The 18,753-nt window shown below is 47.8% G+C and overlaps 1 protein-coding gene across 4 annotated transcripts in view; it reads right to left on the bottom strand.

The window, feature by feature from the left end:
• The window catches only part of LOC147034168 (sodium-dependent phosphate transporter 2-like), a 48,424-nt gene extending 30,079 nt beyond the window's left edge, over nt 1-18,345 (bottom strand). For 2 of the 4 annotated variants that reach the window (XM_085877776.1, XM_085877784.1), the window contains exons 1-3: nt 18,021-18,345; nt 4,397-5,197; nt 3,343-3,483 (exon numbers count right to left, since the gene is read on the bottom strand). In XM_085877776.1, the coding sequence (XP_085733902.1) occupies nt 3,343-3,483; nt 4,397-4,685 (430 nt within the window). In that variant the 5' untranslated portion in view covers nt 4,686-5,197; nt 18,021-18,345. Of the gene's footprint in view, nt 1-3,342; nt 3,484-4,396; nt 5,198-17,323; nt 17,731-18,020 lie in introns of those variants that run through there. The other 2 variants (XM_085877760.1, XM_085877769.1) reach the window with 2 other exon arrangements.
• Between the last annotated feature and the right edge of the window lie 408 nt (nt 18,346-18,753).

Below are 18,753 nucleotides of genomic sequence, written 5' to 3'. Positions count from 1 at the left end.
CTAATACCGACTACCGAGCACACGGCAACACTTATACAATTCTACTTCACAGACGGCGCCGACAACACATACCCAAAACCAAGGAAAAGAAATACCTCAAGAATGAGGCAGGCCTGAGGCCGAGACCGGGTCGGGCCTACCCGTCTGGTGATGAGACGCGGAGCGGCGATGGCCCCGCAACCCGCGGGCCTCGTGGACAGTGCCTGGCAGGGGGTGGGAACGGGGCCCCCTTGGTCGCACTATCTCAGCGCGGGGGAAACAGGAGGGGGTTGCTGATGCTCGGGGTATAGAGGATCTTTATTATCCCTGGTGTGCGTCTCCACCTCGGCCAGGTCGCGCTGCCGGCCTCCCTCGGGCGTGCAGCTCCTGGCACCGACGCGAGCACCCCCTCGTCCGACTCTCTTCAGCTTCTCCAGCCACTGCAGGCTTCGGGCTCCAGTCTTCCACACTCGTCCCCTCCGTTCCGACTCCTTCTCGTTCTCGACTCCTTCTCGTTCTCGTTTGCGACTCTCTTTGACTGACGAACACCGTCCTTTTATCCCCCCGTAACTTCGCCTTTGACCCCCTCCCTTTGACCTTTCACCTCGCTCCCCATTGGCCCGAGAAAAAGTGGGCGTGAAGGCTTTTTGATCCACAAATTTGCATATATCGATCGCCCTGGGGGCGGGGCCAATTCGCCCCTCGCTCACCGATTGGACGGCAAAAAGTGGGCGTGTGTCGTTTTTGAAGCACAAAATCCGTGATTTTGTACACGCTGTTCGACGCGCGTTCTGCATGAGTCCAACACCGGTACCCACAGCGGGGCAAGAACGGTGGCGATGCTACGGTTGTGAGGTGTGCGTGAAGGTCGTGGCGGTTGTGGTGAAGCGGTGGTTGTGGTCGGTGGTTGATGTTGTGGTTGTGATCATGGCGGTTGGTCCAAAATAAAGATAGTAAAAGAAAAACGGCTATCCTGAAGAGTCGCAGCACGTATAAATGACATGTATTCCCACTAGACAACGGGTTTGGGCCTAACTACACATGCACTTACCGAGATACCTCACCTAAGGGACCTGAATGGTGGTTTGCGAATCTGGTAACCACAACAATATATAAACCGATTTATCAATTAATACAAATTCCTTCGCTTATAAACCATCGATTGAATGGATAATGAAAATCCACCGAGCTGAAGTGATCATGTGACCAGCGTTTTCATATTCACCAACACTTCTGCCTTCTTCCTCCGAATTGCTTGCACATGGCTCAAAACAACTTGGCTCCACAATTCCTCCGAAAGCGTTTCCATCACCAATTTTGTCTCCTATTGTTTCTTCAAAATCCCACTGATCAGTTTCAACATTCTGAGAACCTTCAGAGTTGCTAATGACGATGGAATCGGTACAGTATCTGAATCCGAGCTTGACATGCACAGTTTCTCGACGTAAAGCCACCTTCAGATCAATACGGCTTCAGGGTGTAACTTCACTGGCTAAATCGAAAATCAACACTCCAGGGGCTTTTTTCGACAATAATTGGCAAAAAATTTGAAATTTTCTTTCCCTTCAAATTAGATCATGATTAATGATTCTCAACGGTTTTCAGAAAGAATGAAAAAAAATTTTGTTTGGGTTCCTTTAAGCGAGCCACCTTAACCATTAAGCCACCACCAACCTTGCTTTTGCATAACCAGCGGTGATATACATGGAATCAAATTAGTTTGAGTTACATTCCAATTTATAGAAGGCATCTTACTCAATGCTCAACATAGACGTCCACTCAACAGTGGATCCGAGTCAACCTGTTTGACACTCCCATCTGAGCCCACAAGACCCTGATGCTACGGCCGCAGTTCTCGTGTTCTTGCAATCAAGAAAAAAGTCGAGTGCTGTCTCAATGTCTGACCTACATGCAATGCATGTATAAGGTCCTCATTTTAGGAGAGCTTTGGAATACTGCAACAACCACTCAATCATCTGATACAGCTGTATATCCCATTTCTGGGTTTTCATTCGTGTTTAGTCGACAGTTCTACACCTTTGAATCTAACCAGCCGAGGAAAGTGAAGAAACTGGTCTTAGCCATTCAAAAAAAAATGGCAATTCAGAACATTGGATAGATAGGTAGATAGAAAGATACTATATTACTCCCAAGTCCTTCATGCTCATGCCAATCAAACAGTAGAAAATTTGTACTATTTTGAGCAACTGAGAGAATTACCTCGTATTACAAGGGAGGGAGGAGGGGGGGGGTTCATTGAGCTGCTGACAAGTAAACGAGCGATCAAACATGGTAAGTCAAAAGAAAAAAAATAGCACCGCAAAGCGGGCGTAACCCCTCAGCCCCTTGACGCAAACCAATTTCAAGATGGTGGCCATATTGAAAATCGCAGCACACCCATTTCGAAAGGAACCTTCCTCCACTCAACCCCAACACACCCAGCAAAAATGGATTTAATCGGACAAGGCGTTCTCCTCGAAAATGACGGAAACCAATTTCAAGATGGCTGCCGTGGCGGCCACAGTGAAAATCGCAACATGCCCATTTTGGAAAGGAACCTTCCTGTACTGAACCCCATTATACCTTGCCAGAATAAAATCAATGTGTGAAGCCGTTCAAGTTATTGTCCGGAAACCAAATTCAAGATGGCTGCTCTAGCCGCCATATTGGATATCGGATTGCGCTGAATATCGAAAGGAACCTTCCTCGAAACACCCCCATTATATCACACAAAAATGAAATCAACAAGTCAAGCCGTTCTCAAGTTATTGTCTGGAAACCAAATTCAAGATGGCTGCCCTAGCCGCCATATTGGATATCGCATCGCGCCGATTATCGAAAGGAACCTTCCTCTACCCAGCCCCAACACACTGCAAAAATGGATTTAATCGGACAAGGCGTTCTCCTCGAAATTGATGGAAACCAAAAGTTGACAGACGCTCGGACAACACCTATGACAATACCCATTAGCCAATTCGGGTTGAGGGGTAAAAAAAGGTTCAAAGTACAAGTTCCCATTCACAATCCCATCAAGCAAAGATCAGTAAAAGCCTCAAAAAATTGTTGGAAAAAAAAAAAAAACACCAAAGGAATACTCAGGTTATTTGACTGCACTGAACTCAGTTTGGTTCCCTATCCATTACCCCCACCCCCCTCCCTACATCCCTTCCACTTTGTTATGGGTCAGCAGTTACCAGACTGGTACTACCCATAGCTTGCCAAGATCAAATTTTGAGAATCCATGTTATCCCTTCTTAGTTGGAATGCCACAAAAATCACAGTGGAATGAGCCTGCGTTTAAAATGCAGCAATATACAAGTGGATCCCAGCACAACGTTGATGAACCATGCTCACTGAACTCACCAATCTTTATAAGAGTCCTCCACTGCACGCCTTGTGCTCCCATCGCCACAAGAGAAAACCCAATCGTGGCTCCAACGATGCAGTGTGTGCCCGAAATGGGAAGCTTGAGGAACGAAGCAATCAGCTGCCACATTGCTGAGCCTGCACAAAAGGTAGCCATACACCAAGCTAAAGGACATGCAAGTGAGGATGGGGAAGGGGGCTGATATCCAGAGGGGGTTAAAAAAAATTTCAGTGCTATGGGAAAGGGAAATAAAAGTCAATAAGGTTGGAGAAAAGTAAAATATAACTCAATATTTACATACCTGCATATAAAAATAATTTACACCTACATATAAAAAGAAAATATGGAGGGAGGTCATGGAAAGGGATTTGAGGAGTGCGGGATTGAGGGAGGAAAATGCTGAGAACAGAGGGGAATGGAAAAGGCGGATCCAAGATAAGTGGCCGACCCCTAACTGTTGCGATTAAGGCGTGGAGGAGGAGGAGGAGGAGGAGGAGGAGGAGGAGGAAGAAGACAGAAAATAAAGTAAATAAATGGTGACAAGAACAGCAAGAAGAAAAAAAAAAAAATCATTGCCCATTTTTGAGGCAAAAATGCGCAAATCTGCGAAAGTCCAGCACTTCTTGGAGAAAATGGAAAGTAGGGGAATATTTGAGAGGGCAAAGGATGAGGTTGGTGTACTGAAAATGAGGGGAGGGAAATTCAAAATACTCGTCTTTTTTTTTTTCATCAAAATTAAATAATGGGAAGAACAATGGCAAATCATGCAATAAAGGACTGTTCCCGCAGTGGCAGCGCTCTCAAAAGAGCATGGCCATGAATGAAAAAAAAAGTGGATGGCTTCTTTACAAGGCACCATCATGGCTGGAATGTAATCGTACCTCTATCTCCATCTTACCAGTGCACTTTGAAGTCACCGCACCAAAGTAAGCCATATGATGACATTGCAACTTCAATGTTCATAAACGTCCAACAGCTCATCAACGTCTCATGCACAACAATGGGAAAATACAAACAAACAAAAAACACAATTTCTACTCAAATACTTACCAACCATGGCGCTGACCTGTCCAGCCATTAGTGCTGGCTCAGACCCGTTGTAAAGGTTCACATCAACAATGCCCTTACGAATCGTCTTCCCAACTTTAGCTCCGAGCAGCACCGAGCCGAGAGTTTCGAAGATGGATGCGAGTATGCAGGCTTGACGGAGTGTCACCACACCAGAGCCCACGGCCGTGCCAAAGGAGTTGGCAACGTCATTGGCCCCGACTGAAAATGCCAGCACGAATGCTATGACGAAACCAATGCCAAGTAGAAGCTCCTCCAGTGGCACCTCCATTCCTCACGGCCTCAATTTTTTTCGTGACCTCTATTGTTGCAAAGCCTGCTTATGCTAAATAACTTTGTTGAATGCTCCTAATCCTAATCCCTTTCAAGATCTCGTTGAATGTGTACAGAACCCTTGCGATTAAAAAAAGAACAAACAAAAAAAATAAAATAAAAAAATAAACGGATCAATAGAGGACACTAAACTTTTTTGATCAGGTCAAACTATCAAAGAAAACGAGATGTTCTTAAATAATGGGACTTCAAAAATAAGTTACGCTCTTTCTCTCTACTGACATAAATTAAGTACCTTCAAAAAAATATATAGATTTGAGAAACCAATATGGCTCAAGCTACCTTAATTAGCTATTTCTACCTGGGACTGAGAGCCAGGTTGTTCCAAATTGCTATCTAACAGCTAAATGGGTAAGTGATGCCGCTTTTGTTGAAGAAAAATAAATCTTCCACTCCATCTTGAACGTTCAAAACGGAAAGGTTTCAATTTGTATATTCAAAAAGACCAATCTAGAAAGAAAAGGAAAGATGAACATGAGACACCGTGTTAAAATGGAAGACATGCACCAGCATATATGCAAGGAACTTTGACACAGAAGACCATTTGACCCAACATGCCTGCTCACTATCAACACCACATTCATTTCAGTAGTTTATCGACCTTTTACTTTTTGGGGGGGGTGGGGAAGGGGGGAGAGGGAGAGCAATGGAGAAGGCACTCCAAGGACTTCACTGGAGTTTCAATATGAGAAAAGGAGCTCGGTCTCGGCGTGCCTGCGTCCGTCTGGCAACAATTGTCAAATAGGGGATACAACTCAAGTCCGATCTGTAAACAGCACGGTATACAGGAGTCGAGTAAGGCCGCTAGCAGTACGACATCGTTGAGTAAGGTGAGGATAGATGGGCCGGTATCAATTTACATCACAAAAAAAAAAAAAAAAAACCTCTTCATTCATCATCTTCTTCTTCTTCACTTATAATAATAATAATCTCATTTCTCATATCGATTCGATTCAAAAAACACTTGCGAATATTCAATACTTAAGTCATATTCAGTTCACACGTCCATCACCCATCCATACCTGAGCTACCTAATAGTCCTGCCAATGTCCCTGCATCCCTCCATCCCCAATGCTTCTAAGGTGGCTTTCCAATTGCAGTTTAAACACATTGACTGTTTGTTTCTGCTGCCACTACCTCGACTGGGAGACCATTTCACGCATCAACTACTCTCTTGAGTGAAAGCCAACGATTACCTGCTAATGAGGTGGCTCAAGGAGGAAAATGAGAAAGATGCTGCACAGTGGACAAAAGCACCATAATGGGCTTAAGCATTGAAAAAAGGTCATGCTTCCAAAAAAAAAAAAAAAAGGTGCATCGGCCTTAGTTATTTTATAACTTGGTTTACAGATCCGCCGACGGTATATTTGCCAAAATGAAATATAAATATAAAACACATTTTTAGCTTTCTATATTTATAAATTTTCCACCGAAGGTGCAAAAGTTTCAAAACCCGAAATGTAAATGTCGGCATTTATTTTCAAAATATAATTTCGCACGCGCACACCAAAATGCCGAGTCTCCTTTAACCAAACTATGCAGTAGTCTTCAGTCATGGCGTCTGAGCAGTGGCCAGCATGGTTCAGATTGACTGTGGTTTCTGGGGCGAAAGTGATTGTTAAGAAGTATGTCAGCGGTATAAATTTGCGCGACTGTATTGGTGATTTAATCACGCAACATCTTGATGACGAATATTCTGGCCGAATGATTGCATCAATTCAGTGCAGCAGCAGGGATGATTCGCAGGCTACTCTCGATCGTGCCGATTTTGTTTCCATCGAAAGTTGTACACCGCTGTTCGTATTGAAAGATTTCGGTGCCAAGTACATCAAAGTTTCCCTGCGAGATGCTGATATTCAGCCTTCAACAGACCAGAAATCAGCCTTTGATGTGCTCATGGGGATGGGGAGACGGTACGATCAGATGCCCGCTGAAAAGTAAGAGCTGGTTATGGCTCTGATTGACTGTTTTGAGCGTGTTGACTCCGAGTAGACACCTTTTTTTTAAATCATATCCAGCACTATGCACTGGTGTGCATGCACACATCTACAACTTGGACAGTAATTTTCTCAGCATAGTTTCCATTTGTTTGATGATCCAACAGGTTTATACAAGAAAAACATGCCGGACTATATTGTAAAAACAAGTTTTAATCCTTCTTTATTGTTTTTCCCTTCAGATGATAGAGTGAACATGGGCATCCTGCATTTGAATTGTCTTCCATCTTCAATGTTTTCTTGGATCCTCCTGGTCCAAGATTTATATTTCTTTTCCCCAGACCTACCATTGTCTTTTCCATGGAACATCCAAAAAAAAAAAATCATAAAAATATGTAGTTTCTAAAAATCGAAATTATATTTATATTTCGACCTACCGACCCTACATTTTAGCTGAAGAACTGTGTAAACCAAGTTATAAAATAACTAAGGCCATACCATTAACTGGAAGGGTCCCGTGTGACGTCATAAGGGAGAAATTTTAAGGCACTAAGCTTATGTTTTTGAGGTATAGGAATTCAAAGGTAAATCCAATGTCATTCATTTCCATCGAAGTGATCAATAAGGAGTTGCTAGCTTCAGCACTATCGCAAAGAGAGCGTCCGTCTCAGCCAACCTTCGGTAGGCAATTGAAAGTGGTGATGTTTACGCCACGCGTGCGAAGCAAAAGCGGGATTAAGCAATTGGTTCATGTCCGTCAGTCTGTATGTCTGTGTTTGTCCTATCAGTTTATGATCGAGGAACAACTTATTTAAATTGAACGTTATATTTAGAACACAAATCGGAACATGAATAGCAAGACAAGTTTGCCGTTTTACTGTACTTTGGCCCAGAATTCATCCCAATCAAACATGTGCAGAGATGAGAGATATTTTTACTCTGCCTGACAGTCAAAATTGAAAAGCATTCCAAACAGGAAACACTGTTTTTAAAGATGTTATAAAGGACATAAATAACAGGCACGGATAACTGATGTAATGTGTTCGATAGGGGGATGTAATAAACATTGGGTAAAGTGGCGGTAAAACCTGGAATTTATTTATTTATTTATACAGCTTTAAACCTCTATTTAAATTGAACTACGTATATACTTGAAGACTGGAGAACACAAATCACCTCAATCATACTTCCAAAACCATGCAACACATAAATATCCTGTTCAAGTCGACAAAATGCCCTCTGTAAATGTGAATCGTGTGGCACAATCGGTGGTGGTGGCAGAGGGTATCACAAGTCAGTTGTGGAGATAACTTGCATTTTTGCACTGCACACGTCCCCAAAGAGTGGGAAGCCCGAAATCCACCTCCACTAATCAGGGCAAGAAGGGAAAGGGGAGGTGGGGGTCCATAGAGAGGGGAAGAGGTGCAGTAAGAGTCCAGACGGAGGAGGGTGGGGTGGGAGGAGGCAGGAGTGGTGGGATGAGGGCGAGGAAGAGATGGGAGCAGAATGGCTGCATAGATGTCAGTAGTTACGTCAATGCAAGTTTAATTGTCCGCACCTTGGAAACAAACACCAAATACAATTTCAGTCCTCGAGCACGTTTCCGTTTAAACTCGCAACAAATTTGTTTTCCATGTCCGGGTAAAAAGCCCATTTTCCGCTCCCCATATTATTCTGAACAATTTTTTGGTCATTCTTCAGCATTCGCATCAAAGTATCTTGTGTCAAGCCTGAATTTCTTCCACGAGTTGTAAAACGCAATAATTTCAATCTTCTTTTCACGGGTGCAATATCGACCTTTCACCGGCGTGTTCATTTTGATCGTGATGAAAAACGTCGATTTACGCCCTTTATAAAAACAAAAGTAGAAAAAAACCCCTCTTCTTTTCAATGTACAACTATTTCAAGTACCAGTACCAGATGTGTAAGAAAGTTGGACATCAAGTTAATGGGCAAATAAAACACGAAATACTGTCGTGTTTGAGTTGATGATCATTTCAGTTTTGAAAGCCTTACGATGACGTTTTTATATGTGCTTATAATGGAGAAATCAAATAGGAAGGCCCATGCACACTTATTATTCACATTCAACTGTGTGTGTGTGTGTGTGTGTGTGTGTGTGTGTGTGTGTGTGTGTGTGTGTGTGTGTGTGTGTGTGTGTGTGTGTGTGTGTGTGTGTGTGTGTGTGTGTGTGTGTGTGTGTGTGTGTGTGTGTGTGTGTGTGTGTGTGTGTGTGTGTGTGTGTGTGTGTGTGTGTGTGTGTGTGTGTGTGTGTGTGTGTGTGTGTGTGTGTGTGTGTGTGTGTGTGTGTGTGTGTGTGTGTGTGTGGTCTGAATTTATTGGCATTGCAAGTATATATATATATATATATATATATTGTTGCGGTTGTGGAAATTCGCAATACACCATAAAGGGTCCTTAGATCAGTTATGACGCTAAGTTTATGTGCAGATAGTTCCCCACGGTTGTTTAAAGGGTTTTCTTTGTGTTCACCGGGCTGCGACTCTTTGAGATAGCCATTTTCCTTTTTCTATTGTTATTTTGAACAAACCTCCACACAAGCAACAAGCCGCGTTGAAAACCATCGAACGAAAAAGGAAACCAAAAGAGTTCCGATGGGCATGCAGATTTTTCCTGCCTGTTTCTCCGAGGAGTGTGACGGAGGCAGGGGGAGGACAGCTCACCGCCGATTGGTGGATGAACAGCGTGAGGCGGTCGGGGTGAGGGAACGCCCCTTTTCGGGAACCTTCTCGAAGGGAGGTGGAGCCAGAAGCAGGGTGGGGCGAAGGGCGGAGCCTCGGATTATAAAGGGTGGACGTGCACGAGGCTCGCTCCCTCTCTGGTCCATGAGCTCTCGCCCTGTGGTCCATCATCCGTTCTCTCTGGTCCATGAGCTCTCGCCCTGTGGGCCATCATCCGTTCTATCTGGTCCATGAGCTCTCGCCATGTGGGCCATCATCCGCTCTCTCTGGTCCACGAGTTCTCGCCCTGTGGTCCATCATCCGTTCTCTCTCTGGTCCACGAGTTCTCGCCCTGTGGTCCATCATCCGTTCTCTCTCTGGTCCACGAGTTCTCGCCCTGTGGTCCATCATCCGTTCTCTCTCTGGTCCACGAGTTCTCGCCCTGTGGTCCATCATCCGTTCTCTCTCTGGTCCATGAGCTCTCACCCTGTGGTCCATCATCCGTTTTCTCTCTGGTCCTGAAGCCCCCTCTGCCCTTCAGTCCTTTCTTGTTCGGTCGTGGGTCGTGAAAGCACCAGCAGCAACGCCGGAGAGAGCTCGCTGACCACGCCAGGGGCCCGAGGTCAGGCGCGGCTACGCAAGGCCGTGGGGAGTCGACGTCGCAACCTGCCCACCGTCGCGCCACGGGGGCGCGGGTAAGACCCTTCGGTCTCATGGGCCTGGCCAATCGACCAGGTTCCACGCCATTCGGTCCACGGACCCTGTCTGCCACCCTTGTCTATGAGGGTGGCCATTTCTTGCTTTTGGATGACTGCTGTGGCGCCATGTCTCTGTGAGGTAAACCTGTGTAAGTGACTGTGCTTGTAAATAATAATTATAGCCGGTCGTATTGCTTTTGCTTCTATGTTCCTGTACATTGCATGACTGCCTTACTTGTGTTGTGAGTGTAATAATAAATGTCCTTGTGTGCAACGTATCCCGTTCATCGCATCCTCCTTTCACCGCATTGAAAGTGCCATCTTGCATCGTGGAATGAGTAGTGGGTTTTGAACACCAGAGTAAAGAAGAATCGGAACCGTCGAGGTATAACGCCGCTCAGTTATCCCTGTAGCACGGAACGAACCACTTCAGCGGTTTGTGTCCTAAGCCGACCTGCGGCGTGGTGCAACCCCTCGGTATGTTACCCGCGCGGGTATTTAGGTATATCGACATTTGGCGATTCACCCTATTTCGCGCGGGTGGAATGCGGACTGGGTTGTGGTGAGGTTAAACCCCCACCCATGACTGGCTCCTGGCGGTAGTTCCAGGAGGGTCACGACTGAATTGTCCGTCCGGTGGGCGACGCGGCTGCCATTCGAGGTACGCGGCCGATCGCACGCCAGGCGGGCCAGAATTCGTAACAATATATTATATATATATATATATATATATATATATATATATATATATATATATATATATATATATATATATATATATATATATATATATATATATATATATATATATATATATATATATATATATTGTTGTGGTTGACCAAATTCGCAAACCACCATTCAGGTCCCTTAGGTGAGATATCTCTAAGTATATGTGCAGTTAGGCCCAAACCCGTTGTTTCGAGGGAATAAATGTCATTTGTTCGGGCTGCGACCCCTCTAGATAGCCGTTTTTCTTTTACTATCTTTATTTTGGACCAGCCGCCATTACTACCACCACCAACCACGTCTCAACAGCCATCACACAACAACCACCAACCACAACAATAGCCACGACCTTTACCGTCACAACTCGCCACCATCGCATCACCACCATTCTTGCGCCACTTGTGGGCACCGATACTGGACTCGTGCAGGGCGCGCACCGAGCAGCGTGTTCAGAAACATCACAGACTTTCCGAAGAAAACGGATCAAAAACGACTCACGCCCACTTCTGTTCCGTCCTATCGGTGAGCGTGGGGCGATTTGGCCCCGCCTCCAGGGCGTTGGAGTGTGGTCGCTATATGCAAATTCATGGATCAAAAAGCATTCACGCCCACTTTTCCTCGGTCCAATGGGGAGCCAGTTAGAGGTGAAGGGTCGGAGGTAAAGGGTCGAAGGTGGGGGAGCGAGGCCACGGGGGATAAAAACGGCTGCGTTCGTCAGTCAAAGCAGTTCGCAGTTCGCAGTTGGGAGTTCGCGGAGCCAGTGAAGAGTTGGCACGAGTCAAGACAGGAGACGGAGAGGGCGATCGGACGAAGCTGTGGAGAGGCGGCGGCGGCGAAGGCGGTGAGGGGGTGCTCGCGTCGGATTCGGGGAACTGCAGAGGGAGAGGCTGGCGGCGCGACCGAGGTCGTGGTGGAGACGCTCGTCACATGACCCGAGACAGGGAGATATCCTCCTTTCCCCCCGAGCATCAACAACCCCCTCCTGTTTCCCCCCGCGCTGAGATAGTGCGACAAGGGGGCCCCTTTCCCACCCCCTACCAGACACTGTGCGCGAGGCCCGCGGAGTTGGGGCGCCACCGCCACTTTGCGTCTCATCATCAGACGGGTAGGCCCGACGCGGTCTCGGCCCCAGGCCCGCCTCATCCTTGAGGGTGGTCCTTTTCTTTTGCTTTGGGTATATGTGTTGTCGGCGCCGTCTGTGAAGTAAAATTGTATAAGTGTTGCCGTGTGCTCGGTAGTCGGATAGCTCTGCATCGTCTTCTTCTTTTATATTTGCTTTTTGTGTAATATTGTGTGTTTCTTCTCCTTTTACATTTGCTTTTGGTGTAATTGTATATGTGTGCTTTCCGTGTGCCATCGCGAAATAAATGTGAATTATGTTGAACTGTTTTCCCGTTTCGCTTCGTCTTTTCTTTCATTGAATCTCCATCTTACTTCACGTAAAGGGTTGGTAGTGGGCTGAATACGCCCGATAATTAATCGAACCATCGAGGCCGACGATAACACCACTCGGTTATCCCGATAGTACGGAACGGGTCGCTTAAAGTGGCCCGTGTCCGAAGTCGACCTGCGGCGAGGTGCGATCGCCCGGTCTACCCTCCGTGTGGGTACTTAGGTAGGTCGAATTTGGCGAGCAACCCTATCCCACGCGGGGGGCCGATTGGCACGACCGTGGTGAGGCCGAAAGGTCCACCCGTGACTGGTTCCCGGCGTTAGTCCGAGAGGGTCACGACTGGATTGTCCGTCCGGTGGGCGACGTGCCGCGATTCGAGTTACGTGGCCGTTCGCACGCCGGCGGGCGCGAATCCGCAACACTGGTGTCAGGTCATGCGATATAAACTCATCGCCCTCCTCGCGGCACTGGTATCGGAGAACGGGAAAACGGGCTCTCCTGTCTCCAGCTAAATTCACGGGAATCGGTCCAGGGGTGAGAGGAGCGACCCCCGATTCCCTCCAAATTACGAGCGAGCCAAATTAACGCTTTACGAGAAGCAAGATGGCGTCTCAAGGCGAGCGGGTGCCGGGTGGATTAGGTATGTGTAATAGTAATGTAGAATCCATGGCTCAGGATGAAATCCCCGTGCAGGAAATGTTGGTTGTGCAGGAACACGGACTCGCCCGACTGAACGCAGAGCCCGAAATAGGTGCGGCGGCGGCCGCGGTGTATGACACCTCCCCTCCCCCTCTCCACCAAAACCCCCCGATCCCTGCCGAAACGGCTCACCCAAGCGCACCCGACATGGCCCAGCTATTCACCATGCTGGCAAAAATGAATGCGGAACTGATCGAAAAGATGGATACAAACGCAAATGAATTTATAAACGAAATAAAAAGCATGAACAAGCAAATGAACGGAATGAACAAGCAAATGAACGGAATGGAAACAAACATGAAGGAAGAAACTAAAAAGCTGCGGGGTGAGACGCAGAACATGGGCCGAAGCCTGCAGGCGGGCATGAAGGCAGTGACCAGGGAGCTAAAAATGGCGACTCCACGTGTGGGAGCGAACGAGCTGGGAGGGGGTGCAACGGCTGTCGGGCCCGCAGTGGAGGCGGGTGAAAAAATAATTCGGGGGGCCTGTTGGGCGAGGGTCGTGACAGAAAAAGTGACGGTAACCGAGAGGGACAAACTAATTGAGGTGACTGAGTTGGCAGAGACACGGGAGATGGGAACGATAGAGGGAATACTACACGATGAAGACGGGGTAAGTGACGCACACACACACGGAGGTAGTGGAGGATAATGGGGGTGAGCTCGCGGACTGGGTGGAGGCCCGGTGCGAGCAGCTGGATAGCCTCCTCCAGGAACGAGGGGAGGGAGTATTCCCCCTTGAGGCGAGTCACGACCAGGTGGGTTCGGTCGTGCTTTGCGAGGTTGAGGGGAGGAGTGCTGTGGACAGGTGCACGGAGAGCTTGGGGGGTATAGAGGCCCCGGAGACCCTTGTGGGGACACGAATCCCCAGTGTAGTTGTCCCTGTGTGTGTGGTGCAAGGTGTGAGTGCGTCCCCGTGTGTGGAAGCGACCCCGTGTGTGAGTGGTGTGGTGGCGATTGTGCCGGAGTACGTGCTTCCCAGCATGCCATGTGTAAAAGGGGCACCGCAAGTGGATGAAACGGCCAGTGTGGATGAGGCCCCGTGTTTGAGTGTCGCCGTGTGTGTGTGTGAGTGAGGCCGTGTGTGTGGATGAAACGGCCAGTATGGATGAAACACCGCGGTTGAGTGCCCCCGCTTGTGAGTGAGGCACGGTGTATGAGTGACGCACGGTGTGTGGATGAGGCACCGCGGGTGAGTGCCCCGGCGTGTGTGAGTGGTGTGGTTTGTGTGAGGGAAATGGCACGAGTGAGTGGAAGGCCGCGAGTGCGTGGAGCCACGTGTGCGAGGGAGGTAGCATGCGTGAGTGAACGGCCGAGTGCAAGGGAGACAGTGTGTGTGAGAGAGCGGTATGTAAGGGAGATGTCGGTGGGCATGTGTGAACATGCAGCCGCGTCTCCCGGTGTGAGTTTAATGGTGAGGTGTGTTAGCGTCGTAACACGCAGGTGTGCGTGGGTCGAATGGCGACGACGGCGACATGTGAGGAAAGGAAGCCGAGTAGCGGCTGTAGTTGTTTCGGGGACCGTGCCGGGTTCACCCAGCAGTGAGCACGAGGTCCGTGCTGTGCAACGCACGAGGCCCCCACGTGCTCGCTTGCGAGAGTGAAGTCCCGGTCCGGAAACGCCAGCGGTGGATTTGCCGATCCCGCGGACGGACAAAGTGTAGGCAGGATTATGGATTTGGACCGGACGGGTTCTCCACGCGATCGTGTGTGTTAAGCTCCAACGGGCAAAGCACATGTGTTCGTGTGGGGAACCCCTCGAGACGTGGGGCTTGTGTTTTTTTTATGCGCACGGTGACGCCATGGCTGCACGTGGGGTTGGAATCCGGCAGGAGGGGTATCCCTGCCGGATGGTACCGTCCAAGGAGGGACGAGGTACACGTGCAGCTGCATGACGTCACGGGCAGGTGCAAAGTGCGCGAGCTGTGAGTTGCCGCGCTGGTGATGCGCATGTAAAGGGAAAAAAAAAAAAAAAGCAAGCCTCACTTTCAGGCGCACAGGATTCCTGGGCAAGGGGTGGAAGACCCCCTTACCAGGGCACAGGATGGAAACTAGTTAGGGGGAAGGGTTAGCTTAGGTAGACTGACTTCATGGGGCAGGGGTAAGTCCTCATGGACTTTACCTTTAGCCACGACCTTTACCGTCACAACTCGCCACCATCGCATCACCACCATTCTTGCGCCACTTGTGGGCACCGATACTGGACTCGTGCAGCGTGTTCAGAAACATCACAGACTTTCCGAAGAAAACGGATCAAAAACGACTCACGCCCACTTCTGTTCCGTCCTATCGGTGAGCGTGGGGCGATTTGGCCCCGCCTCCAGGGCGTTGGAGTGTGGTCGCTATATGCAAATTCATGGATCAAAAAGCATTCACGCCCACTTTTCCTCGGTCCAATGGGGAGCCAGTTAGAGGTGAAGGGTCGGAGGTAAAGGGTCGAAGGTGGGGGAGCGAGGCCACGGGGGATAAAAACGGCTGCGTTCGTCAGTCAAAGCAGTTCGCAGTTCGCAGTTGGGAGTTCGCGGAGCCAGTGAAGAGTTGGGACGAGTCAAGAGAGGAGACGGAGAGGGCGATCGGACGAAGCTGTGGAGAGGCGGCGGCGGCGAAGGCGGTTCTCGCGTCGGATTCGGGGAACTGCAGAGGGAGAGGCCGGCGGCGCGACCGAGGTCGTGGTGGAGACGCTCGTCACGTGACCCGAGACAGGGAGATATCCTCCTTTCCCCCGAGCATCAACAACCCCCTCCTGTTTCCCCCCGCGCTGAGATAGTGCGACAAGGGGGCCCCTTTCCCACCCCCTACCAGACACTGTCCGCGAGGCCCGCGGAGTTGGGGCGCCACCGCCACTTTGCGTCTCATCATCAGACGGGTAGGCCCGACGCGGTCTCGGCCCCAGGCCCGCCTCATCCTTGAGGGTGGTCCTTTTCTTTTGCTTTGGGTATATGTGTTGTCGGCGCCGTCTGTGAAGTAAAATTGTATAAGTGTTGCCGTGTGCTCGGTAGTCGGATAGCTCTGCATCGTCTTCTTCTTTTATATTTGCTTTTTGTGTGATATTGTGTGTTTCTTCTCCTTTTACATTTGCTTTTGGTGTAATTGTATATGTGTGCTTTCCGTGTGCCATCGCGAAATAAATGTGAATTATGTTGAACTGTTTTCCCGTTTCGCTTCGTCTTTTCTTTCATTGAATCTCCATCTTACTTCACGTAAAGGGTTGGTAGTGGGCTGAATACGCCCGATAATTAATCGAACCGTCGAGGCCGACGATAACACCGCTCGGTTATCCCGATAGTACGGAACGGGTCGCTTAAAGTGGCCCGTGTCCGAAGTCGACCTGCGGCGAGGTGCGATCGCCCGGTCTACCCTCCGTGTGGGTACTTAGGTAGGTCGAATTTGGCGAGCAACCCTATCCCACGCGGGGGCCGATTGGCACGATCGTGGTGAGGCCGAAAGGTCCACCCGTGACTGGTTCCCGGCGTTAGTCCGAGAGGGTCACGACTGGATTGTCCGTCCGGTGGGCGACGTGCCACGATTAGAGTTACGTGGCCGTTCGCACGCGAATCCGCAACAATATATATATATATATACATATATATATATATATATATATATATATATACACATACACATACACATACACATACACATACACATACATATACATATACATATACATATACATATACATATACATATACATATACATATACATATACATATACATATACATATACATATACATATACATATACATATACATATACATATACATATACATGGTGTTGGCGCAGTGGTTAGGGCAGCGGCTTGGGATCCAAAAGGTCCTGAGTTCAAGCCCCGTTCGGCCACTGAATTAATACACCAGGGGGTTGACTCAGCCTGTCATCCTTCCGAGGTCGGCGAAATGAGTACCAGCATACTGGGCCGGTGTATACCCCGGTTAAAATAGGTGTACCATATCCCTGTGTCGTAAGAGGCGACCAGGGTTGCGTCAGGAAGGGCATCCGGCGTAAAACATGTGCCAAATCACTATGCGGATCATACTCATACGGATGATCCGCTGTGGCGACCCCTAACGGGAGCAGCCAAAAGAAGAAGAAGAAGAGTTTTATTAATCGATATTTCAAATAAATAAGGGGTCGAAGGGTCCGTCGGTCGGTCTGTCATTCATCCCCATGCACGGAATGCAAACTCCGGCAAACACAAGAGTACTTACAGCACAAGTCTCATCAGACAACGTTAAATATCCACAAACGTGATAAATATTTAATAAATTGGACACAAGGAAGAAAAATAAATTAATTAAATAAATAAAAAATCAGAGATAAAACGTTTCGCAACAATGTCTGTTGTGAAAGAGCGACCACACAAGCGGCTCATCCATTGTGCCAGCACGAGCGGAGGACAAAGGGTCGAACCCCAGATGTAAATACAACGTTATACTTACAACGGTCAACGGGTTTTGTAATTATCGATTTCGGTGCTCGCTGAAGGCACGACGTCACTGGGTTGGAAGGAGGCACGTTGATACCGCACTGTACCGACAGTGCTGCCGCACGCGTGTCGTGCAGCGGAAGGAACCCCGCACGAGCTTCTCGGTCAACGAGGCACCGACTCGACCATCATGGACGCGACAAACCGGCACGAAGCACGTCAAGCGGAGACGCAGCACGTGCGGCTCGAGGGACGCGCAGCACGAGCTGAGCACGTGGCGTCACCAGAAATAGCAATCGCGAACGCAGCTCTCGCCAGAAAAAGATTATATTACAGGACGAACAAACACAATCAACGATTCCATCGGTCCGCACAGATTAGAAAGGACCAATTAGGCACGCACAGACGTCGTCGGACGTCGCGCGAGCATTTTGAAAGGGGGTGGGGGGGGGGATTAAAATTTAAATAAATATATTTTTTAAAAATATTTCACGGACAGTCGAGAATCTTGATGACGAGAGGAATAAAAGTGAAGAGGCGGTTTGCTCGATCACATCGCCCGCCATTTCTTGATGAATCGACTCCAGACGTGGCGGGAACGAGTCGCTAACAAAAGAAAACGTCCCCGTGTGACCAAAAAAAAAAAAAAAAAAACGGGAATTAAAATTTTATCATTAGGGAAAAAAAAAATTAAAAAAAAAAAAACTTACCCTCAAAGATACTCGGCACAGTTTCTCAGTACGAAATCCTCGTCCAAAAGTGCCTCACAAGCGAGAAAACGGAGGGAAACAAATTCGCGCGTTACCGTTTGCCCGCCAAATTAACTGCCCACCGCACACCCCTCACTCACGACACCTTCCTCTCCGATTCACAAAAGCGGCCCTCGTTTCATGAGTTCCTTCCTGTCATCATTTGGCATTAATCATTCCATGCAAAGCCATCCCTAAAAAAAAACCACCTCACACTGATAACCTATACGTCACTTCCTCCCTCATTCTTATTCTTGTTTGTTGGCGCAGTCAGAATCGCGAGGCTCTGTAAACGTCACGCACCCGAACTGAAGGTTACAAGCAAAAACGGAAAATATATTGATAAAAATGGAAGTAAAGAATAGAAAGTAAGAAAAAAATAATAATAATAAAAATAATAAAAATAATTTTATACGGTCCGCCCCATTTCCGTTTTCATTCTTCTTCTTCTTCTCCGTTTTCATTCTTCTTCTTCTCCTTCTTCTTCTTCTCCGTTTTCATTCTTCTTTTTCTTTTTCTTTTTCTTTTTCTTTTTCTTTTTCTTTTTCTTTTTCTTTTTCTTTTTCTTTTTTTTCTTTTTCTTTTTCTTCTTCTTCTTTTTTTCTTTTTCTTTTTCTTTTTCTTTTTCTTTTTTTTTTTCTTTTTGTTTTTCTTTTTCTTTTTCTTTTTCTTCTTCTTCTTCTTCTTCTTCTTC

The sequence above is a fragment of the Eptatretus burgeri genome, chromosome 1, assembly GCF_056783735.1.
Source record: "Eptatretus burgeri isolate ZD-2024b chromosome 1, Ebu_testis_v1, whole genome shotgun sequence".
Taxonomy (NCBI): Eukaryota; Metazoa; Chordata; class Myxini; order Myxiniformes; family Myxinidae; genus Eptatretus; species Eptatretus burgeri.
The sequence above is the reverse complement of the archived record's forward strand: the minus strand, read 5'-3'. Positions and strand labels throughout refer to the sequence as shown.